Source organism: Grampus griseus (genome assembly GCF_964374135.1).
Source record: "Grampus griseus genome assembly, chromosome: 8".
In the NCBI taxonomy this organism is placed as follows: domain Eukaryota; kingdom Metazoa; phylum Chordata; class Mammalia; order Artiodactyla; family Delphinidae; genus Grampus; species Grampus griseus.
The window spans coordinates 107540279-107564095 of record NC_139002.1 but is presented as its reverse complement, the minus strand read 5'-3'; the positions used below and the strand labels follow the sequence as shown (position 1 = coordinate 107564095).

At 57.0% G+C, this 23817-nt stretch overlaps 1 protein-coding gene across 1 annotated transcript in view; it reads left to right on the top strand.

Moving 5' to 3' along the window:
- SHANK2 (SH3 and multiple ankyrin repeat domains 2) overlaps positions 1-23817 on the top strand; it is a gene marked incomplete at its 3' end in the record, with an annotated part of 537007 nt that overhangs the window by 266636 nt on the left and 246554 nt on the right. Inside the window, exons 13-14 of the mRNA XM_082660603.1 lie at positions 6878-7047; positions 11852-11965. Coding sequence (XP_082516729.1) covers positions 6878-7047; positions 11852-11965 — 284 coding nt within the window. The remainder of the gene's footprint in view (positions 1-6877; positions 7048-11851; positions 11966-23817) is intronic.

The window sequence follows — 23817 nt, the reverse complement described above, 5'->3', positions numbered from 1 at the left end:
AGTCTGTCTCTCAACCACGTTGCTTTCGTTTCCCTGAACTCGGCTGTATGGGCGGAGCGGGGGTCCCCGAAGGGTCTGGGTCAGTGGGAATCCACCCCGCCCTGCACATCCCTTCCGGGGGATATGCCCCCATCTGGGCAGACTCGGGGGGTGACAGGGCGCTGTGGGGCCCCCCTGGCTCGCGCCTGTCCACCTCCGCGCACGCTCGTCCCGCCTCTTGGGGACACAGGGACCAGGATGCCAGAGCTGTGCTCCCCAGCGGCACAGGGACCTGGTTTCCTCGGTGAGAGCTGCTGTGCTGCTCCCCCCCACGTGCCGTCCTGACCCAGAAGGCGGGAGGGCGTCAGCAGACAGGGCAGGGGTGGAGTCGGGCTGTCCCCCGCCACCCTGCCCGCTGCCCGAGCCCGGGTGCTAACGGCATGTCACCCAGACGTCAGGAGTAGGGGGTCTGTGAGGAGGTGGCCACCTGGCGGGTAGGCGGGGCCAGGTGAAGGGGGCACCCCGGGACAGCAGGTGCGTCCGGCCTGCTGAGGAATCGGGTCCGGGCACCACACGGGCTGCCCTTGCCTGTCACTTTCTGTCCTTCCGCACCGGGGACATTCAGTGTTTGCTCTCTCAGCTGGTGGCATAAACGCGTGAACAACCGGCCTGTGATGGGCGCTCACCGTGCAGAGGCGAATACCCGAGAAATGAGGGCGGGAAGCGTGTCAGCCCCGGGGTTGATGTAGTCGATGACAGGGAGCCCCGGACAGACTGACTCCTCCAGAGGCAGAGCGCACACAAGTCAGGGCTCAGACCTCCCTGGGGGAGACGAGGGGCCTCCACGGAGGAGGGGGGCTCCGGAGGTGGAGAAGCGGGCCAGCCAGGCATCGGGGAGAGGCAAGGGGTCCTGTGTGACCGGAGCAGAGCGTGGGAAGGTACAGGGAAGGACGCACCTTCCAGACTCTTCCCCATTCCTCGGGGGCTCTAGGTGCCCACGCCCTGCCGCCTGGAGCCTTGTGTCTGCAAACAGGCAGAATCCCAACGTCGGTGGCCTGGGGCCGTCCTGGAGTGTGTCGGGGCAGCTGGACAGTGCGGGTGCTCCGAGGCGGGCACACTTCTGAGATCGGGGGGGTCCCACTTCTCTGGAGTCCACAAAAGCCCCCGCTGCACACTGGCCACCCCAGCAGGACGGGATGTCTAATGATTGCCCATCCCCGAAGCACCTCCTCAGGACCTTGCGGGGAGGCTGTGGCGTGTGGGGTGCTGGCACCAGAGCCACGAAAGCCGGAAACGCAACCCAGAAGCCCGGGAGGGGGCCACGGTGCTCGGGGAGGTGTGCGGGCTGAGAGCTCTGGCATTTCTTCCCGGCCCGAAGGCAGAGGAGGAAACAACGCTGATGGTACAGGGGGTGACGTGGAGTCTGAGCTTCCATGCTTAAGACACAGCTGTCAGCGGGGGCAGGGCTTGGGATCTCTGTGCTGGAAAGGCCACCCCCCGCCAGAGCCGCCGGCAGGTAGCCCTCCAGCAGCCTCCTTCCACCCACATGAGTCTGGAACTTGGATGACACCCCGATTTCTAGCAGGTCCCCAGCTCTGGGAGATTCTGCTTCTTCATATCTGTGATTCTGCCACCACTCTGCACACAGGGCTCCCCGTCTCCAGCACAGCCCCTGGTCCCAGTGCCCCTCCAATCATGCCCCTGGTCTCTGTGGCATCACGTTTCCCCAAACGTCCCAGCAGAGCCTTTCGCGCAGCCCACGCCCTCTCCCCGTCACCCCAGCCTCTGTGCTGACACATCAGACACACAGAGAAGCATCTTGTCAACTTGTACTTTTCCCCCATGAGGCTCGAGTCTGTCTCAAGTCCATGGGTGTCTGCAGATCCACTAAATACTTGCCGGGTGAAGGAGTGGCTGGATGTGTAAGTGGCTGACGAAGGAACGAACGGAGAAAGTTCCATGTGCAGGCAGGTCCCTGTTCATCCAGGAGAGCTGGGAAATGTCCAGGTCACCCCACGGTCGACCAGTTTTCTGATATTGACAATTCAGTGATGTAGCCCTCATACCAAAACAGCGCCGTTGGAATTCCTCCTGGCTGTTCTTGAACGGAACACAAGGAGAGTGTGGACCCTTTGGGGTGGGGGAAACTTCAGACCCATCCTCACTGTGCAGGCAGGACGGGCCCAGCCTGGCCTCCAAGAGGGGACGGCACTGCCAACCTGAAGCCATTGGGGGGCTGTGGCCCCTGCTGCCGTCGAGGGCTGCCACGGGCGAGCAGGGCCCAGCAGAGGGTGCATTTCATAAAACGGGGCAAAGGGAGGTCATGGTCGCCTGGTTCGTCACCGCACAGAGCAGGGAGCCCGCAGGGAGCCCTGAGCTGGGATCGGGGAGCCAGGATGTGAGGTCAGCTCTGCATCTCTGCGCCTACGTCACTATTTATGGGGCCCCTATTTTTCCACTCGTGAAGTGGCACTTGGCAAGGCTCAGATTAACCTGGAATGAGAAGATGCTTCAGCTTTTGTGTGGACCACACATCACTGCTGGTACCTAGAACCGCAGACGCACTCTGGTCTTCAAGGACCAACTTCTTCCTGTTCTTAGACAAAGCCTTTCCGGGCTTGGACAGATGAGTTCGGGAGCTGACTGTCTGCAAAGTGGCTCAAGGAACAGAACTCCCAGACTGGAGCTGTGTTCGCTTTGACTTCTCTGCCCAGTGACACACTCTGGCGCCGGCTGGAACCAGCTGGCTGACACGTGCATCCTGTCACCCACTTTCCAGTTGAAGCAGAGAGTGAAGCAGACGTGTTGAGTGTTCACACACCTGTGCAGAGTGGTTCCTGCTGACTCACTCTCAGGTCTCCCCAGATCATCCCCTCTTATCACATGGGGAAACCGAGGCTTCCAGTGGTTAACTGGCTTATCCAGCATCTGGTGGTAAGTGATCAGCTGGGCTTCCGGCAGGGTTCTTTTGAAATTTGGATGAATGAGTGAACACATAATGTTTGTATAAGTGGTAAGATGGATGGATGGATGGATGGATAAGTGAGTGGATGGGTGGATGGATGGATGGATGGAGGACGGATGGATGGGTGTATGGATGGACAGGTGAGTCGATGGATGGCTGGATGGGTGGGTAGGTGGAGAGATGGTAGCTGGATGGATTTCTCCTGAGGATCAAGTTTTCAGGTTGGACGCAGTCTCCTTGCTGATTGTCGTTGATTACGCACAGTGGGGTTCCTTGGGCTCCTCATGTGGTTCCCAGGCTCCGGGCACAGCAGCTGCTTCTGCAGCTGACCAGCAGCTGGGAGGCAGGTCTGGCAGCCCCAGCTGTGCTGCTTACCCTCTGCCCTGCCCCAGCCGTCATCAGCATGGTCCATCTTTATCTTTTCTCTGGACTTTGACCCGCCCCCTCCCCTGGGGGAGAAGCCCACCTGCCTTAACCCTGCTGCCCTCAGAGTCATCTCGCCTTCTGGTGCTTGGGGACCAACTCATGGGCCCACCTGCCCTTCCGCTCATTGCCCCTGGTGTCTGCTGCCGCCACACCTCCTGTCCAGGGGTGTCCATGTGGCCCATTTGTGACCTCCTTGGTAGGACAACCTGCAGTTTCTGACTGGGGTTTAACGCATCAGGCACTTCCGAGCACCCACTACTGCACCCGCAACCAGGGATGGGGGCATGGAGATGGTGTAGATATAGCCCTGTGTTGCATGGCTCCCAGGCCAGCCTGGGTGATGGTCAGATGCAGAGGTGCTAACTTCCATCAAAGCTTCAGTGACAGAGCCGGCGGGGGGCAGAGAGGGGGAGCTTCGTCTGTTTTCCCCCACTGATCCTCCTAGCAGCCCCGTGTGGGGGGCCCCACCCGGCCATCGCTCAGTGCAGATATGGCAGGTGCATCGGGGCAGATCCAGGCACTGTTTGTGGAGGTCTGGGGAGAGGAGGCCTTCTGAGGCCGGTATGGGGTGCCCCCCTGGAGCGCCTGCCCTCTGCTGACTCTAAGCCTCTTCTGAACCCTTGAGTCCAGGTGGAGTGGCCCCGAGGGACACTTCCCTATTGCCGAGGGACCGAGTGCCCTTGGTTACCAGGACTCGCTGTCCCCTGGCCTGGGAGCCAGAGAGGAGACCCCTGATGATGTTCAGCCCCTGTGGCAAAGGCGCTGTCTCCCCCCCCCCCGCCCCCGAGCTCCGAGTGAGGCTGAGGTGAGGCACATTGAATGGCTGGGTCTTCTTCCTGATGCAGAAGGCGGGCGGGACGTCGTCGCAGGCGGGAACGCTGAGGGCCGCTCTACTTTTCCCGGGTCTTTTCCGCCACAGGCAGGTGGCCCAGATAGTCCTCCCTCTCTGTGCGTCAGCTGCCTTGCCACTTGCCAACTGTCACCTCTGGACCAGAGGCGGTCACACAACCTGGCTCGTGCAGGCGTCGCAGTTCTGGGCTCCCGGGGTGTTTGGGGATCAGTGATATCCATCCAGAGGATGGTGGATTTTCCCATCTGCGCACGCCGATCTGTAGCCGGCTGGTGGGGAGAAGGAAGTGGGGAGGGACAGGAAGGCCACCGGGCAGGGCTGCCTGTGATGCCAGAGCTGACAGGGGCACCTGTTTCCCAGGATGCTCTGACCTCCGTCTGTGGCTTCAACTTGGTCAGGGAAGGCTGGGGTCGAGGAGGCCGGAGAGGGGGCGTCCCTGGGGACAGGAGAGCTTGTCCACTCTCTGTGTCTCTGAGCCCAGGCGAGCACCTGGGAAAGGTCACATGCCCACCCTCTGCCCCGTGTGGTTTAGGGAGAGCTCTGGGCTTTGGGGTCAGGCAGGCAGCTCTGACGGTCGATCCTTCTCACCCGACTAGCATAAATTAGGGTGTAAACTGAGCACGTCCCGCGTGTAGACATGGGTTCCTGTGGCCAGCTCATCGCCATGAGCGAAAAAGTGAGAAGCATGAAAAATACAGCACAGTCACGCTTCCACGGATTCTTACAAGCGTAGAGCAGACCCTACGTATCTATCAGGGGTGCCAGCGCGGGGAAAGCACGACACAAAAGGAACATGGGGGGTTCGCGTTAAATCCCGAACGTGAACGGTCACAGCATATTCTAGAATATTCCCCGCAAGGCTGTTTCACACCTAAAGGTGAGAACGTCTTCCTTGCAGGAATCTCAAGCCCCCTGTGTGGGCTCCCAGGCCGCGGCGTCTGTAGTTTGAAAGGAGAACCATAGTTGGGGACCCCACCCTTCACGGCCGTGAATTTGTGCCATGAGTGGCCCCCCTCCCGAGACTCGGATGTGGCTCCCTGACTCGGGAACCTTCCCCAAGTATTATTAATATTCCTCTTCCCCGTGGCGGGTTGTCCTCTTGGGCGACACCAGCCGGCCGTGAAGGCTTCTCTTGTCTTTCTGACCAGGGGCTCTGGAGCGTCGCCCCGAATTCCTGCCCAGGTTCATCCACGTGCCTGGGTTTTTTCTAAAGACCCCATCACGGGAGGAGAGCTCAGTAGGACTCCTCCAGATTATGAGTGATAAGAACATGCTCTCAGGCTTCCCTGGTGGCGCAGCGGTTGAGAGTCCGCCTGCCGATGCAGGGGACACGGGTTTGTGCTCCGGTCCAGGAAGGTCCCACATGCCGCGGAGCGGCTGGGCCCGTGAGCCATGGCCGCTGAGCCTGCGCGTCCGGAGCCTGTGCTCCGCAACGGGAGAGGCCACAGCAGTGAGAGGCCCGCGTACCTCAAAAAAAAAAAAAGAACGTGCTGTCTTCTCTCCAGAAGGAGTCACCCGGGTCACCCATCAACCGTCACAATGACATGGGGATGTCGTCACGGAAAACCACTTTGCACATTTCTCTGAGAACACGTGCTTCTCTCTCTCTCTCTGTCTCTCTCTGTGTCTCTCTGTCTCTCTTATATCCCACCGTTGGGCCCTGTTGAGTTAGATGTCCACGTTCACTGACAGGCAGGGAAGTTGGCCTAGAAACGCACGCTCTTTGTGATATAGTCACATAAGACAGGAAAGAATGAAAGTCCCACTTGTGAAATGTCACCAGGGCAGCTGGGCGTGGGCTGCCTGCACCGCGATAATGAGGGCTTTCGCCAGTAGGTTCTGGGTGTTTCCTCACATGGTGTGGCTGGCGCTCACAGTGAGAGTCTGATAACGTGGCAGAGACCCAGGGCCTCCCTTAATTGCTGCCTCCACTGGAGTTTTTCTTAAATTGAAACACGCACGTAAAATTTACCATCTTACCCATTTCTACGTGTGCAGCTCAGTGGCGTCAAGTACATTCGTGTTGTCGCGCGACCATCCCCGCCGTCCATCTCCATCTTCCCCACCTTCCTAAACTGACGCTCTGTCCCCATTAAAGGCAAACTCCCCTCCCCCTCCGCCAGCCCCTGGCCCCCACCATCCTGCTTATGAATTTCAGTACACCAGGTACCTGCCCTGAGTGGAATCACTCATTATCTGTCCTTCTGTGACCGTCTTCCTTTATTTAGCATAACGTCCTCAAATTTCATTCATGTTGTCACCTCCCTCTTTAAGGCTGAATAATATTCCATTGTGTGGATGGACCACATTTGGGGTATCCGTTCATCCATCAGTGGAGACTTGGGTCGTTTCCATCTTTTGAGAATAATGCTGCTGTGCACGTGGGTGTGCAAATATCTGTTTGAGGCCGTGCTTTCACTTCTTTGGGGTACCTGCCCAGAAGTAGAACTGCCAGAATTACCTGAGTCTTTTAAGCACTGATGCTGCCCCCCGGGGCCTTTTCACATCTCCAGGCACGTCTAGAATCAGGAGCTCCAATGTGACTGCTCAGGGCTCAGCGTTTGTTATGAACAGATGGGCCAAGGGTCTGGAGTGTACCCTGCTCTGTCTCAGGCCGTGACCCTCCCTCTCTGTCTCTGCCCGCCTCTCACCTGCAGTCCGGCTTTCCTGCCAGGCGCCAACAAGGATGCGCTCTCGGCCTTCGAGTACCCGGGGCCCAAGCGGAAGCTGTACAGCGCGGTCCCCGGCAGGCTCTTCGTTGTCGTCAAGCCATACCAGCCCCAGGTCGATGGCGAGATCCCCCTTCACCGTGGCGACAGGGTCAAAGGTCAGTCTCCATTCTGCATTCAGGGCGGGGTCAGGCTGGGGCCCCTCAGCCTCAGTTTATCCCCGTTGGGGTGTCGGTGTCCAGGGCATTGCTTCTGCGGGGCCCCCGTGGAAAATACGGAGCCCTGGGAGGGCAGAACGGGGAGTACAGTGGTGCTCATGGCCGCGGTGACTCTAATGTCCATTGGGAAGGGCAACACGTGACTATCTGGGACGGGAGTCCACTGCAGAGAAAAGCAGGGGAGGGGCAGGCGAGGGCGGCGACGGGCAGCTCTTCTGCGTCTGGAAAACCTCCCAGGGCCTCAGGAGGAGGTGGGAGGTGGTGCTGGGATGCGGCCAAGCACAGGTCGGACTCAGACGCGTCTCGGGGCTCAGGGAGGGGCATCCAGGTGGATGGTTCAGCCTGGGGGCCTGTGACATTCCAAGGGAGGAGATCCACCGGGTTATAGGGAAGGATGCCCAAAGCAGAATCCTGGGAAATGTGGGTGAAAAGCCTTGAGGGCCGCCGTGCATGCCAGGAGTTAGACCAGGGGCAGTACCAGCGATGGGAGCCAGCGACGGTTTCTGAGCAGGAAGATGAGGTGTATGCGGCCCTTAGGGAAGACGGGTTTAGTGCAGGCATGTGCAGGAGGTTGGCAGCGGCTGTAGAGGAGCGCTGTGGCGCTGGAGGCCACACGAGGAGGGTGGAGAAGTGACAGGTGTGGGCTGCAGGCCCCATGGGGGCCGCTGAGCTCACCAGGCGGAACAGGAAAGGGCACACCATGCCTGGCCCTGTCGCTGCAGGACAGCGTTCGGAAGATGCATGGCAGGGGCAAGAAAGTGTGCCCCTTAGGGGTCAGCCGGTCAGGTTCAAATCCATCTGGCCCTGAGCTGGTGATGCCCTGCTCCTTCCTCCGTACCGCGCAGTAATCTAGCCGACACCCCCTGGGTTTTACAAGTTTCCGAGGACAGCTGGAGACCCGTTCTCTCTCTTGCAACTCCTTGGTAGTCCAGCTGCACGGAAACTCGACCATCTGGTGGCAACAGCAGGTCCCAGGGGCTCTGTTTATTTTATTCCCATCATTTTTTTTTTAACCATAGGTCGTTTCTGTTGGTCTATTTTCAGGTTCACTCGCTCTTTCCTTTGGAATGCCCCCTTCACTGCTAAGTCCGTCTTGTGAATTTTTTCATTTCAGAAATGACACGTTTAAATTCTAGGGTTTCCACGTGTATTTTCTCATAGTTTCTCTCTGTTTGCCAAGACTTCCTATAGCTCTGTTGACATTTTCACTCTTTGGATGTGCATTGCTGTTTTACAGCACCGTAGACGGGTGTCATCGTCCCTCTAAAATCCCCGTCTGTCGTCCCACCATGAGGGTCATTTTGGGGTCAGGCTCACGTGGTTTTCTCTCCTCTGGAGGACGGGCCCCATCCTGTTGGGTCTGTGCGTGTCCGGTCATCTTCTGCTGCGTTTTGGACATCAGGGTGTTAAGTTGTGGAGATTATGGCTTCAGTTCATTCTTTCTTTCTTTTGGGAGGGTTGCCTGGGTGACAGCTCAGGCCCCGACTTGAGCGGAGCTGCTCTGCATCTTTTCAGAGAGGTGGGTGCCCTGAGTTGGCCACCCCTCCCTGGCTGTTTCCCTTGTGAGGACACCCCGACTCTCTTCAGGGTGCCTGGTTTCCTGGCTCCATCCTTCTGGTTCTTTAGGCCACTCAGGACGCAGCTTTTTCCTCATGTGCCCCTCCTCTGCCAGCCCTGCTGTGGGGACCATACTTAGTCCAGGCTACAAGCCGTGGAGAAGGGGCTTCGCTATCCAGCTCTGTTCCCCTCTCCCCCCGGGCAAGCATGCATCCCACCAGGCCCGTCTACTTCTGTCCGCGTCCTGTACCATTTGGCATCATATTCAGGGTTTATAGCTGCCTCCTGGGGTGGGGTCCAGTGGGGTCTTTGAGCATCATACCCGTAAGTCCCTGATTGTCCCTATGTAGTTTAACACAGTATTTTTGTTAACTTTTAAATTATAAACATTCAAATTATAAATACAAGCACTCACATGACCTGCAGTTTGGAATTTTAATACCAAACACCAAAGAGCACCGGGTCTCGCTGCCCAGCCCAGCTCTGAAATCTGCTGGGCCCGCACCCCTGGGCTTTCGTCCCCCGTGTGTCCATCCGTCCACCTTGCTGTCACCCCCAGGCCCGTGGCAGGCTTCGGGCTGGGCTGGGAAGGGCCTGGGGAGCCTTCCCGGTGACCCAGTTACCGGTCACCTCATATCTGGGGGCCGTGTGTCCTCGTCCACACATCAGAGATGATAACAGAGGAGATACAGGTGGAGACGTGTTAGCACCTGCTGTTTACCAGGCACCCTGCTTGGGGACGTCACACGTCTTTCCTTGTAAACCTCATAGCAACTGTGGGCCGAAGGTGTCAGATCCCATTGTGTGTATCAGCACGGGCCGCTGTAGCAAGGCTCCCCAGACTGGGCAGTATAAACCTCAGGATTTACTGTCTCCAGTCCTGGAGGCTGGAATCCGAGATCTAGGTGTGGGCAGGGCTGGTCCTCCTGAGGCCTCTCTCCTCGGCCTGTAGACGGCCGTCTCCTCCCTGTGTCCTCACGGGGTCGCCCCTCTGTGTGTGTCTGTGTCCTGACCTCCTCTTCTTATAAGGACCCCAGTCCTGTGGGATTAGGGCCCACCCTAGTGACCTCATTTTACCTTAATCACCTCTTTAAAGATCCCTATCTTCAAACACAGCCACATTCTGAGGTTCTGGGAGTTAGGACTGCCACATAGGGGTTTGGAGAGGACACCATGCAGCCCACACAGGGGCTCAGTTCAGGTCGTGGCGAGGAGGAGCTCCGTGGCTGCCTCGGTGCCCTGACTGTGCTGTGAGACTGGGCAGCCTGTCCTTACATGGTCTCTGGGCTGCTGAAGGACTGGGCGCCGCCCGGATGGAATTTGGACTCCACTGTAACTTTTAAGGACCCCATCTCCAAGCACAGCCACAGTCTCAGCTGCTGGGAGTCAGGACTCCAACAGAGGAATATTAGGGACAGGATCCAGCCCGTAAAAGACTCCTGTCTAAGTTACATGGTAACTTGGGGCAAGGCTCCCACAGCTGCCTACCTGGGGACGGGGATTCCGGTCTAGTTTGTCTGGACTGCAAGCCCAGCCCCCTTTGTCTCTCTGAGTCGCTCACGCCTGCAGTCGGCTTGGTGCCGGCGTCACCTGGCTGTGCCCAAGGGTGTGGCCTTGACGTTGCCTGGAGAGACGAGAGGCAGATGCACGGTCCCCACCACGAGTTCCTACGTGGACCCGTGGCGGTCAGCCAGGCCGCTGCAGTAGCTGGACAGCGCCCGGGCAGGTCCCTGTCCTCCGCTCGCCATCCAGGGCAGCGCCTCGAGACGACCCTGTCACATCTGGGTTCCGTTGGGCTGCCGTGGTGTACATCCCCGTGAGCTGGGCTGCGCTGAGCGTAAGGGGCCAGCGCTGATTTTTGTAGAAAATGGTTCACGCGATTATGATCTTAATGGTCCTCGGGGAGGTTGCCTGTCTGTTCCCTTTAGGCCGTTTCTTCCAATTATTAGGCAAAGACGTCTAAAGCTGAGGTACTCTGTGCTGTTCACCTTCAAAACTCACGGGTCCGGGTGTCCTTACCTGGCCTTTGAGATTAAGAGGAGAGATGGAAGGAGACATTCCTGTGGCCATGATCTCTTCTCCCCAGTTCTGGTGCCTGGGGGTCCTGAGTAATTTACAGAAGGTTAAGATGTGCAGAGATTATACTAACCTCCCACTGCACAGATACACTCTGAGGGAGCCAGGGCTTTGGGGTGGAGGTGTGCCCCCAGCCCAGCATCACAGGCCTAAGAGACAGAGACCCTCCCCTGCCTCACCCCTGCCAGCCTGACCCTTACAACCAAAATACTTGTCCAAGCAGTGCCTGGGCAGCACGTGGGACCTCGTGTCTGTGGGTTTGCGTTGCTCACCCACGCTCAGCATCGGTCCAGTTTAAAAAGGAATACGCTTCGTCCCCCCAGTGGGTGTCTGTGAGGCCCTCTGTGCGCCCAGCACTGAGCCAAGGAAGGGGGAGACCCAGCGCCCTCAGCCCTGCAGGCGGGGCAGCTGTGTCTGTCCCATGACCCTTGACTTTGCATTTTCACTGTGCAGTGGCCCCCTGCTGCTTGCGGCACCAACATAACCCTCAGGTTCTTCATTGATAAGCCAGCCAGAAGCCCGGGACTGCCCGTGGGGCGTCGACCAGGCTGCCCTTGCACTTCAAGCCCAGGTAGTATCTTGTAGCTGCCAAGCAGGCTGCTTCCCTGTCTCCTGCTGTGAATTCTCTGTTCTCAAACGAATTTCAAAGGTCCTGTGGGCCTGGACTCTTGGCCTCTCCTCCCCCCAGCTCCAGAGGGGCCGACACGACCTCATGGTTGCGTCTCTTCATCAGGGTGGCCTGTCCCCCGACTTTGACACCTGAAATAACTGACGGTGGGGTCTCGGAGGTCCCACTCTCCCGTCTCAGCTGGGACCTGAGAGACGGGACACAGTGGCCACACGCCGAGTGCTGTGAGATACGAGGACACCAGGATGCCCGGCGCTTACATCCTCTCCCCCAGGCCTAACGGGCAGAGGGGACCTGGGGGCTCAGAGGCTCTGCAGTGCCCCCTCCGAGGGACACTTTGCCAGGCCCCTGGTCTACGGCTGAAGGGAGGCACGGTCAGCCAGCAAATAGACCAGAGCTGCCGGCCCCTCCTCCCTGCATCCACACCCCACGCCCTCCAAGCCCCGCCCACTAACCCCTCCCCCTTTCCCCATCTGTCTCTAGTTCTGAGCATCGGCGAAGGGGGCTTCTGGGAAGGCAGCGCCCGCGGCCACATCGGATGGTTCCCAGCCGAGTGTGTGGAGGAGGTCCAGTGCAAGCCCAAGGAGAGCCAGGCAGGTAAGGCAGACCCCACCCTCGTCCGTCCACCTCTGTCCGGCCTGGGGTCGGCGTCGTTGCTGACATAGAGCGCGCGGTAGGTACGGGCAGGTGTGCGGTTCCCGAGAAAGGCTGAGTTTCGGACCGAGGGCTTCTCTGATCCTCCGAGCGGTGGACGCCATCCCACTGGGCTTTGTCCAAACCAGAAATCGGTTGCAGGGCGTCCTGGAAGCTTTGCGTTAAAACGCTGGTCTATGCGTGTGCCAGGAAACGGAGCGTGCGTTCTAGCCGTCGGAAAAGGGCTTTGCGGGGAGAGTAAATGCTTGAAACTGCTTTATCGATCTCTCACGCCGACATCATAAACAGGCAGCTTGGCGTTTCCCCGCCGGCCCCTGCCGGGCCCTCCCCGAGGACTCGAGGTTTGCTGTCTCAGTGAAAACTGCTCGAAACAGGCCTGTGCTCGAAGCAGGTCTGAGGCACATCACTGCAGCCCCTCGCAGAACTCCCAGACACAGCCCCTGCTGGCGCTTGTCCTGAAAGCGATTGCCAAAAGGTTGGATTGATCGAAATGGTAGGAGGAAACCACTTATATAAAACGGTATGAGAAACAAATAGGAGAGGTGGAGACACACAGAGCACTAGGTTCTCCTAAGAGCCTGGTCTACGCGTGCCCTGCTGGCTTCTGGTAGAATCCCAGACCCATGGTGCGTGTGTCAGAAGTGGCCACGTTCGCTTTGTGGCCGATGGCTTTGCTGCGCCCTTGGGCAGTCTCATCATGGTGCCAGTTGGGCTGTGTTCCTTTCCGGAACCTCTGGGGAACAGTTCATTCCTGTGCCTTTTCCAGGTTCTGGAGGTCACAGCATCCCTCGGCTGGGGGCCCCTCCTCTGTCCTCAAAGCCTGCAGTCGTGGGCCGGGTCTTAGGCCGCGTCTCTCTGACTCTCCCTTTTGCCTCCTCTCCCTCCAGTTTTTAGGTCTCATGTGGTCAGATTGGCCCCACCTGGAGGACCCAGGTCAGGCTAAACTAATTAGAAAGCTTAATTCCCTCTTGCCTTGTAAGGTCATGTACTCACAGGCACGGGGGATTCGAACATGGGCATCTTTTGCGGGGGCACCATCCTCTGTCTACTAAGGGTGGTGAATAAGAACACGGTAACCCTGCTTATGGTGTGGATTACTGGCCAGAGGAGGGAGGCACCGCTGCGACCCGGGGTGGAGTGGAGGTGGCGGGAGAGAACAGTGCAAAGGAGATGGGATTCGAGCTGGATTTTAGGGTGGGGGAGAGTCCAGGTGGTTCCTATTGGGTTCTGTTTGCCTTGGGCTTTCTGAGATCATGACTTACCATCGTCTTGTAAAGGGATGGTTTACGTGCGGTAGGAAACGCGCAGTTCAGTGCATTTTGACAAACGTCTCCTCCTGTGTCTCAACTGCAGTTAAGAGGTGAAACCTGTCCATCACCCCAGAAAGGTCTCTCAGGCCACTTTGCAGTCACCCACCTCCCAACAGGAGGCAACCACAGTTCTGATTTTGTTACCGAACCGAAGTTGGGTTCATTCACCCGCCGTGCAGCCAATCTACTAATACCAGGTTGTGGTGAAGGAAGAGGCCAGTGTTCACTGCACGTGGCCGATGTGAGGCCGGCAGGGAGAACGGGCAGCTCATGTGCAAAAGCCCCGAACGCCCCAAAGGCTCTCGGGGAAGGGTTTTGAAAGAGAGTCTGAGCGAGAGAGTCATGGGGTACGTGATCGGCTCGTGCACGGTTCGCCGATCGATTGGTGGTGAGGTAACAGGGTGATGGTTCAGGAATCTCAATCGTCAACCTTCTGGTTCCCTTCAGTCTGGGGTCTACGTGCTGGCGGTCAGCTTGCAATTAACTTCCTTCACCTGGTGGGCATTTTAGTATCTGCACAACAACTCAAGGACATGACTCAGGGTATCATCTGTAGCCCCTGAGGAGGAACCAAAGGTCTTTGACTTTGTTTTACGGCTAAACTATTATTATTTTGTCTTGCTCGACTGTTTCCCTCTGGTGTTGCATGTCTCTGATTGCATTTGCTCTTTGGAACTCGGGGAGGGCCTGGGAAGCTGAAGCTTTTCTACGAACAAGAGGCAAAGCTACACGAGGGGTGGGGGGTGGGGGGTTCTGTCTCCAGGGAGTCCCCACAGGGTCCTGCTCGGTTTCAGTTTGTCAGCAGAGATCAGTGTAGCCTGTGCTGTTGAATTTCAAGAGCTGGAACCTACAGCACGTGCTCCTGAGCCCGGTGTCTTCCACGCAGCTGAATGCTACTGCCGGGCTGTACACTTTTGCTGTCGAAGGAGAGTGTTCGGCTGTATGTTTATACCCCAGTATGTTTATTCATGCTCCTGGGGATGGGTGTTTCCATTGCTTCTCAGTCTGGGCTCGTCACTTAAGCTGCTATGAACATGTTTGTGCGAGTCTTTCTCCAGACGTGTTTTCCTTTCTCTTGGAGAAACACCGAGGTGCGGAACCACCGGGTCACAAGGTAGGAGTGTGTTTAATTTTATAAGGAACTACCAAACAGTTGTCCAAACCGCCGTGCCTTCTTGTACTCCCACCCCCAGCGTGTGCGCACTCCGGTGGCTCCACTTCTCAGTGACATTTGGTAACGCCAGTCTGTTTAATTTCAGCCATTCTTAAAGGGGGTGGAGAATCTCTTACTGCGGGTATAATGTGCACTTTTCTGATGACTACTGTTATTAAACACCTTTCTGTGTGCTTTCTTACCTCACGTATAGCTTCTCTTGAGAAGTATTGGTTCCAATCTTCTGTCCATTTTTAATTGGGCTGTCTTGTAGGAGTCCTTTACAGAGTCTGCTTATCAGCGCTTGGTTAGATACATGTTGCACATATTTCTCCCAGCCTGTGACTTAGCCTTTTCATTGCTGTGTCTTTTAACAAGGTTTTTAAATTTTTTAAATGAAGTCCAATTTCTCCATTCTTTGCTTTCACAATTAGCACTTTTTATAGCGCCTGTTTTTTTAATGTTGCAAACTGTGTTGAATATACATAGAATCCAGAAGATGGCAGAAAATATTTTTTAAATGTTTCCACGCGGCAAGCTCTTTCCGTATAGAGTTGGCTGGCTTGAGCCCTGAGACGCTTTGTCTTTCGCGGAGGACCACTTTGACAGACTGTAAAGTGAACATTGAGCTGACAGATGTCACTCACGTGCACTGCATGACAGGTGAATGATTCCCGGAAGGACCAGCAGGATGGAGAAACCTGCTCGGGGTACTTTACGCCTGTGAGTGGGACCTGATCTCTCGCCGCCTGCTGACCAGGTCAGAGGTCAAGGGTAGCCAAGAGCAGACGGGAACGGCGGCTCCTGATCATTGGCTGATTCGTTGATAATGAGCTCCACTCGGTTCCGTGAAGAGCGTGGTGGCCATTTATTTAGCAAGTGATGCACTTGCTCATTTAACCTTGGTTCTGATTTCTCAGGACCACGTGTGTTTGCAACAGGCATTCCTCCGTGGAAAGCCTCATCCGGCCCGTGGAATAAGCAGGGCAGGAAGTAAGCCCGTGAGGTACACACAAGCACCCACATCTCAGCACCAGGCCGGGTGCTGAGAACTTCTAGCGCTCTGTGCTCTGTCCTGGCCCCACATCCGGTCAGCCTCCCTACGGAGCGCCCGGCGTGGGTTCCTGGAGTCCCACCACCACTGATGACTCCTGGCGCGCGTCCTCCCGGAGTGATGGGGACTCAGGGCCGGCCCAGGCTCCTTCTCAGTTCCACTGCCTCCCAGCTGGCACGGGTGACTCAGCGGCTCTGCATAGGTTTCTTCACCTGGGAAGGACGTGAAGGTGGTGTGCACAGGGTCAGGGGGAAGGAGCGTAGTTGTAGGATTTTTTGTTTCTGTGCAGGAGAGACGGAGGTGAGTCCCAGTTTATAAAAACTCACCTCTTTGCGTGCATCAGCCCAGAGAATTGACAGCAAGGTGCCACGGGCGACGATGTTACAGTGTGTGCGTGGAGTGTGGACGTTTGGAGGAAATGGACAGTTAATTACATACACGCCCCTCCCCGCACGCCCATCGCATGTTTATCATGGGTATCTACAGAGTTGGTGCCCCAATAACAGTGGTGCGGTACAGCCGCCTCGATGCTCTCTGAGGGCATGTGGTACCCTGGACAGCAGGAGGGGGTCCTCATCATGCTTACTTGTCCCACCTCCACCCAACCCAGTGGGTCCTGGTCTAACAGCCCCTCCCCCTGCGTTCCATAGGTGACCACCACCAAGGTGCCCACAGAGAGGACTGGCCGGCTCTTGAGATCCATGAGGCCACCCTCCTCCACCAGAGCTGCGGGAGGAGCGAAAAGCTGATAGGAAATAGCAATTCCATCTAGTCGCCCTTGGCGTTGGTGAGGTGCTCAGGTCTTCATACCAGTTCTGTGTCTACGTGAAAGTTGTCCTGGCCCACCCCCCTGCCCCACTACTGCAAACACCTGCACAGTCTCGCTCACCCTTAGGAGGGAGCTGGGGCCATGGTTCAGGTCCTTCTCCACAGCACGGTGGGATGCCCAGCCCATCGGGGGCCCCTCTGCTGATGGCGAGATCCCTGCTCTTTGAGCCCCACCCGGAATCCAAACGGTCCCTGAAGCTCAGACGGCTGTTTGAGCGTATGTTTCCTCGCACCCAGTGGACGGGAATCCGGCTCATCTTTGGTTTCAGGTGCCGTGACCTGGTGGGAGCGATGCCCAAGGCCACGGCGGGCCTTCACCTTCAGCACAGAGTGCCCCCGTGACCCACCCCCGGAAGGTGTTGAGTGAAGCCCAGGGTCTCCCGCAACCCCTAAGCCAGGGGGGCTGCTCTGGGCCGCCTTCTGGAGCCTCCCCCGCTGGACACCCCAAGGCCCACCAGAGACCTCCCTTTACCCCACCGCAGGGTTCACCCCAAAACTCTCAGTTGCCATCTTCAGGCCGCCTCGAGTTTGGGGGCGGGATGGTGAGTGGACATGGGGCCCAGCAGCCCCGGCCCAGGTCCTCCCAGGAGTGTGTCCGGCGGCAGCATGCCCTGAGGTCCTCCCTTCCAGCCCATCAGGCCCGCAGCCTGGGTCCAGCCCGGGGGCTCAAGGGCTACGCCGGGGGCTGGGCTGGGCTGGGCAGAGGCATCCTGCACGCCTGGAGGCTTTACTCTCTGGCCGGCTCACCTCTCAGGCTGGCTCCTGGGAAACCTGGGCTAGATCCAGGTCCAGCAGAGACAGAGAGGGGCTGGGAGAGAGGGAAATCGGGTCTCCCCTGCCTCCTCTGCAGATGTCCCAGGACTGGCCCTGATTAGGTTGACTTGGGTCACGTGTAGAACCATTCTCTGCCGCTGGGGGATGGGTGTGCTCGCGTGACTTGCCGGGCCTGGGCAGGGCTGCGGGAGGACGGCAATGCCAAGGCCAGTCTGGTGTCAGCAAAGGGGGGGGGAGGGGGCTGGGCTTCTGCGGGCCACGACTGCAGCCTCCCCTTCAGCTGGGAGGCCAGAGAGTCTGGGCTCTTTGACCAGGGGCGGAGGCCACTGCTGTGACCCGCCTTCACCCTGGGAGACAAGGTAGGGGTGGGAGGTGTCACCGCACCCCCGGGCAGCTCTGGTTGGAGCCACAGGGCAGCAGCCAGGGCGGTCGCCGCTACGAAACAGGCATCCCATTAGTCACGGTGCGTGTGAACCGTCTGCGACATATCATAGTGGGCACGGTCAGTTCCAAAATGGAATGTTTTTGTTATCTTTAGAACTTTTAAAAATACAGGCGAACGCCTCTATTAGCACAACTGTAATTTAAAATATTAATAAGAGACAAGAACAGGCTTCTGAAGGAGTTCACTGCTCCCTAGCGGAACAAAAATCAATATGGGAATTCATCGTCCTGGCTGCTAATGACTGTGTTTTTGTTAAACAACCGTGGCAGAAGCACACAGCCTCCCCCCTTCTTTCTTTTACACCATTTTATTAAAATACACTTGGAGCCTCGCCACCTTGGTGTGTGTGCTGTTGTCTCCAAGCAGCTGCTCTGTGTTTTAAATACCGGTTTCCACGCTCGGGCTCGCCCCCAAAATAGATATCTGCCAGGTCTGTCTGCTTCCGTCGAGAGGATTCAGTCCTTGACGTCACTCTGGGACCCAGGCCCTCTCCCCTCCCCGCAGCAGCGATGGCCTGCCCCTGGTTACCATGGCAACCTGCTGATGCTGGTACCAGCCCTGCCCTGCTTCCCCACAGCCCCTCCTGATGCTACAGGATGTGGTGTCTGCAGCTCTGTCCCCAGTCACCTTGCACAGTGGTGGTCACTACGGGCCAGGGTTCTGGGGGGAGGGGGGGCGGGTGTCACCGAGATTCTCAGGGGGGTGGGGGACACTCTTAACTCCCACCCTGGGTCACCTGTGTGGATGGCAGTGGGCAGGAAAGGGCTGCCATGACAAAATACCACAGACCGGGGGCTTAAACAACAGATATTTGTCTCCCAGAGTTCTGGAGGCTGGAATCTGAGATCCAGGTGTGGGCAGGGCTCCCGGGGCCTCTCTCCTCGGCGTGTAGACGGCTGTCTTCTCCCCGTGTCCTAATGCGGCCTTTATCTGTGCTCGCACATTTCTGGTGTCTCTCCCTCTTCTTGTAAGGACACCAGTTCTGTTGGATGAGGGTCCACACTTACGACCTCATTTAACTCTAAGCAGCTCCCTAATACAGTCATAGTGGGGGTTAGGGCATCAACACACGAACCTGGGGATACAGTTCGCCTTGTGATGGCGGTGAAGAGTGGTAGCCACGTGCCGCGCTCTGCTCCACGGGGGGCTTCGCAGACGCCTCCCCCGCCACCCCCGCCCTCCTGTCACACAGTCCCATCCCCAGTGGGGCCGTTCTTCTGTCTGAGTCGAGGGCAGTGACTGTGTTCTCTGTCCCGAGACTGTTCCCTGCCCAGGCTGCACGCTGACCCACCAGCATCTGGAAGCCTCTCAGGGTCAGCCCCAGGGCTGTCCTCTGGGGCAGATTTCTTCAGTACGCTTGGTGCGAGCCAAGGGGATGGAAGGAGAGGGGCCGTAAGCTAGTTTGTAAATACGGTTTGTAAGGTCAGTTGACCAAGGTGTATTGTCCTCTGTGAGGGCAAAGGACCAGGAGGATACAGCGGGTTCACACTGGTGTTCCCCATACTGGACGTGGGGCCTGAAATGGAGCAGGTGCTGAGAAAGTACTTCTGGGATGGATGAGTGGATGGCGGAGTGGATGGGTGAATGGACAGATGGGTGAAGGTTTGGATAGATGGATGGATGGACAGGTGGACGGATGGATGGATTGATGGAGAGATGGAGGGATGGGTGGATGGATGGACAGACGGATGGATGAAGAGATGGATGGATGGGTGGATGGACACATGGACGGACGGACAGGTAGATGGGTGGACCTTGCATGAGGGTGGGGTCAATACCCATTCTCCCTCTCACACACAGCTCACCCCAATTCCAGTCATGGAGCCTCTCCCACTCTAAACCTCCCCAGCTCTACTGGATGAGATCTCTTTAAAACCATGGAGTTTGCGGACAGCAGGGAAGGCAGTGGGCTACTATGATACCTAAGAAAAGACCAGCATCGTTGACATCCCAGGCCAGGGTGTCTTCAGGTCCGGCTGCTGGAGAGTGTTCAGGGAGCAGTCCCTTCAACTGACCCAGAGGCACAGTGGCCTCCGTCTCTGCCTGTCCTCCCGCCTGCAAATACAGGGAACTGGACCTCCAGCCCACCCGGCAGAGCTGGTGGAGTGGCGCTGGGGTTAGGGCATCCTGCTGGAGCAGTCGACTGCCCCATCCCCCTGGGCCGTGTCATGAGTGACTTGGCCTCTTGGGGGCCCCAGAAGACGGGTGTTGTCATGCCCTGCAAGAGGTGGGATGAATGAGCTGCTCCCAGTATGTGCAGGTGGCCACTGACCTGCCATCTGTCATTCTAGTGAGGACAGACCCGTGGCCTCTCCCTGGGCACCCGGTTTAGGGATGGTTAGCCAGGCCAGGAGCCCCCCTCTAGCTGGGACACAGACAGGACCCAAGGGCTACCCCCCCAGAGTGAGCCGTGGCTCATTTTGGAGAACGGAAGCATCATATGGTGCTCTGTTATTGAGTTAAGATGTTGTTTCTGACTCCTCTGAAATAGACGATAGGAAACAGATCCGGGGATAATGAATAAACATTGGCTTATGGGGGCTGCATGCTGGGAAAGATGAACTCTCACGTTGGCAGATTAAATGTAAGACATGCATATGTAAAGGAGATGTGTAAGGGCCAGCCTCCTGCTTCAGCAAATCATACAGCCAAGGAGAGCATCTGGGAGGACGCTCTGAATATCCCCTGTCCCCAGCCGGGCAGGGTCTGTGGGCTTGGGGCCGCCAGGAGAGGGAGGAGCCCGGGTTCCTAGAGGACTTGGCACCAGGGAGCCCGGGAGACAGGGCAGGAAGTGGCAGCCTGGGCACCACCCACAGACGTAAATCGAGAGTTAGCACTCGTGTTCAGCAAATGTAGCTTCCAGAAGCTTCCAAGTGGTTAAACAAGGGTCTTCTCTGGTGGTCCAGTGGTTAGGACTCCACACTTCCACTGCAGGGGGCATGGGTTCGATCCCTCGTCGGGGAACGAGGATCCCATATGCCATGCGGCGCAGCAAAAAAAAAAAGTGCTTAGTCAAATCAGGTGTAAGATCAGTGCTGGACGTTCAAACCTTTTCTGCCTCATTTTACTTCCCTCTACGATCTGAAGGACTTCAGACGTGGCACCCACCTTTCTGTCTCCTTAAACAGAGATGAACTTCTCAAACCATAAGACTTACCCTTTTAAAGTGTAGACTCCAGTGGCTTTTAGTCTAGTCTCAAGGTTGTGCAAACATCACCACTACCTAATTCCAGAACATTTTCATCACCCCAGAGAGAAGCCTGTCCCATTAGCAATCACTCCCCATCCCCCACTTCCCCCAGCCCCTAGCGGTCACTCATTACTTCCTGTCTCCATGGATTTGCCCATCCTGGACGTTCCCTATGAATGGAAGGCTGCTGTATGCAGTCTTTGGTGGCTGACTTGCTTTAGCATGCTTTCAAGGTTCATCCATATTGCAGCAGGTGTCAGAATTTCATTTCTTTTTCAGGCTGGATAATACTTCCTTGTAAATGTAGACCACGGTTTGTTGATCCATTCATCAGCTGATGGACCTTTGGGTTTCTGCTTTTTGGCTTTTGAATTAGTACTGCTGTGAATATTCGTGTAAGAGTTTCGCTTTGAACACTTGTTTTCAGTTCTTTTCGGGCACACCTAGGAGTGGAATTGCTGGGTCACGTGGTAACTCTGTTTCACCTTTCTTTTTTTGTTTTGTTTTTTTTTATTTTGCGGTACGCGGGCCTCTCACTGTTGTGGCCTCTCCCGTTGCGGAGCACAGGCTCCGGACGCGCAGGCCCAGCGGCCATGGCTCACGGGCCCAGCCGCTCCGTGGCATGGGGGATCCTCCCGGACCGGGGCACGAACCCGTGTCCCCTCCATCGGCAGGCGGACTCTCAACCGCTGCGCCACCAGGGAAGCCCGCTGAGCATCTTTTTATGTGCTTATTGGCCGTTTGTGTATAATCTTTGGAGACGCATTCGCTTTTTAAATTAACATGTTATCATACTCGTCGTGTCTGGTCCTGCAGTGAATTTGGAAAACATAGAAAGGTACAAAGAAAACAAAAATCACTCATAATCCTACCCCACATTGGTAATCCCCACCCTAAATTTTGGTCCTTCTTTGAGTAAAAATACATATTAAACAAAGTCAAATGCATCCTTTTAAATTATGGATCCTCCTTTTTCTCTTTCCCAAGTGACAAAGGACTTGGTGTCATGGATTGAAAACAGTCTTCCGAAACACCATTTCTGGAAGCCGTCGTGGTTGAGCCATTGATGGACAATGTCCATCACTGATGTCACTGATGTGACATTGACATGACACTGGCTATCCAGCTATCCACTTTGCTATTGCAAGTAGCACTTCAGCGAGCAGCCTCACAATTTTTTTTTTTTTTTTTGGTTTCATTGGGTCTTCGTTGCTGCACGCGGGCTTTCTTTCGTTGCGCTGAGCAGGGGCTACTCTTCGTTGCGGTATGCGGGCTTCTCGTTGTGGTGGCTTCTCTTGTTGTGGAGCATGGGCTCTAGGCGCACGGGCTTCAGTAGTTGCAGCACGTGGGCTCAGTAGTTGTGGCTCGCGGGCTCTAGAGCGCAGGCTCAGTAGTTGTGGCGCATGGGCTTAGTTGCTCCGCAGCATGTGGGATCTTCTCGGACCAGGGCTCGAACCTGTGTCCCCTGCATTGGCAGGTGGATTCTTAACCACTGCGCCACCAGGGAAGTCCCACAATGTAAAAGCCCTGTGTCCATGTCCTCAGGATGCGTCGCCTTGAATCAGCTTGCCCTGGTGCATTGCCCAGCGTGAAGCCACCTCTTCTCTGTCTTCAGCCCTAGAACTGCACTGATGTCCGGGACAGACATCTGACTGTATCCCTTCTCTCTCCTTCAGGGAGTCCCCAAGGGTCCTCTCGGGGTGCAGCTCTCTGCAGCTCCCTAAAGATAGGACCTGCCTACAGCCCTCGGGGCAGGGGACTTGGGGACGTAGAATACACCTTTCCTCAAATCAGCAGGGACTGGTTCCAGGGGCAGGCGAGACCCGCCGCTGCACAGGCCCTCACCTCTTTAACGCTCCCAAGTCGCCATCCTGGAATTCTTCATCGTTTTTGCACACCCTCCCCACCCCACCCCCAGTTTCATTTTGCATTGGGTCCGTAAACTTTCCTAGAGGCTCTGCTGACTTGGATACGCCACCACCTGCCTCCACCTGGTGCCCGAGGGCATGCGTTTAGTGCTTATACTCAGAGGTCACCCTCTAGAGGGCTGCCATCTTTAAACGAAGGCGCCTTCTTCTGAAAACACCCAGGGTTCCTGATGGCACGGGCTGCGGCGCGTTGGGAGTTTCTCCTGCAGCTCAGCTGAGGTTGGGATTTGGCCACAGGGAGTATGTATTATTGATGCGCCCTCCAGCCTCCCCCCACCCAAGGATAGGGCTCTAAACTCGGCTCAGCAGTGGCCGTGCTGACCACCGTGGGCCAGGCTGACCTGCACCGTGGACCACCTGCTAGGATGGGCGCGGAGCGGTAGCCAGGCTGCAGAAGCCTGTTGCGACTAGACACAGGCTCCGGTGCCCCCTGCAGCGGGAGCCCCTGCGCCAGGTTGTCTCCGTTAGAGACTTGTGTTGAGAAATCATGGCCGAATGCAGCCAGGTGCCCCAGGAACAGGGTCCAACTCGGCACAGCTGTGGACTGTGGCGAGTGTGCCCCAGCGGCCCCTGCTTATGACGCAAATAGGCCCTTCACCCGAATCCAGAAGGTTCTCAGTGTGCCCTCCATGTATGCAGAGGAGCCGCCCCTGGGCTTCTCCATGGAGCCCCCCCCACCCCGGGCTGAGCACCTTCCTTTGTCCGGTGCCCAGGGAGCCAGCTGCCCTTGCATTTTTAGCATTAGCCAGTGGGGAGGGTGGCCCCAGAGCGCGCCCCAGCCTCCGTGTCTCTGAACAGTGCCCTCTGCCCGTGGGGCTGCCCGCATCCCTCCCTCCCCTCCTTTCAGGACCAGGGGAGGGTCCCCCGAGCCTGTTAACCCCTGGGGTGCTGTGTGGGGAGGAGGGACTGAACTCGGAGCAGGGAGGACTCTGGGAGCCTTTTTCTAAGGAGAGGGAAGCCCCACCTTCTGATTAGTGCTAAGAAAACTGACACCAAAGTCACTCTCCTTGTCACCGCAGTGCTTCTGGTTTGCAAATGGTTACAACTTCTCAAAGTGCCGGTTCTTTTTCCCAAGTGTCTTCTGCGGGACACAAAGGGCCCATTTTACAGAGA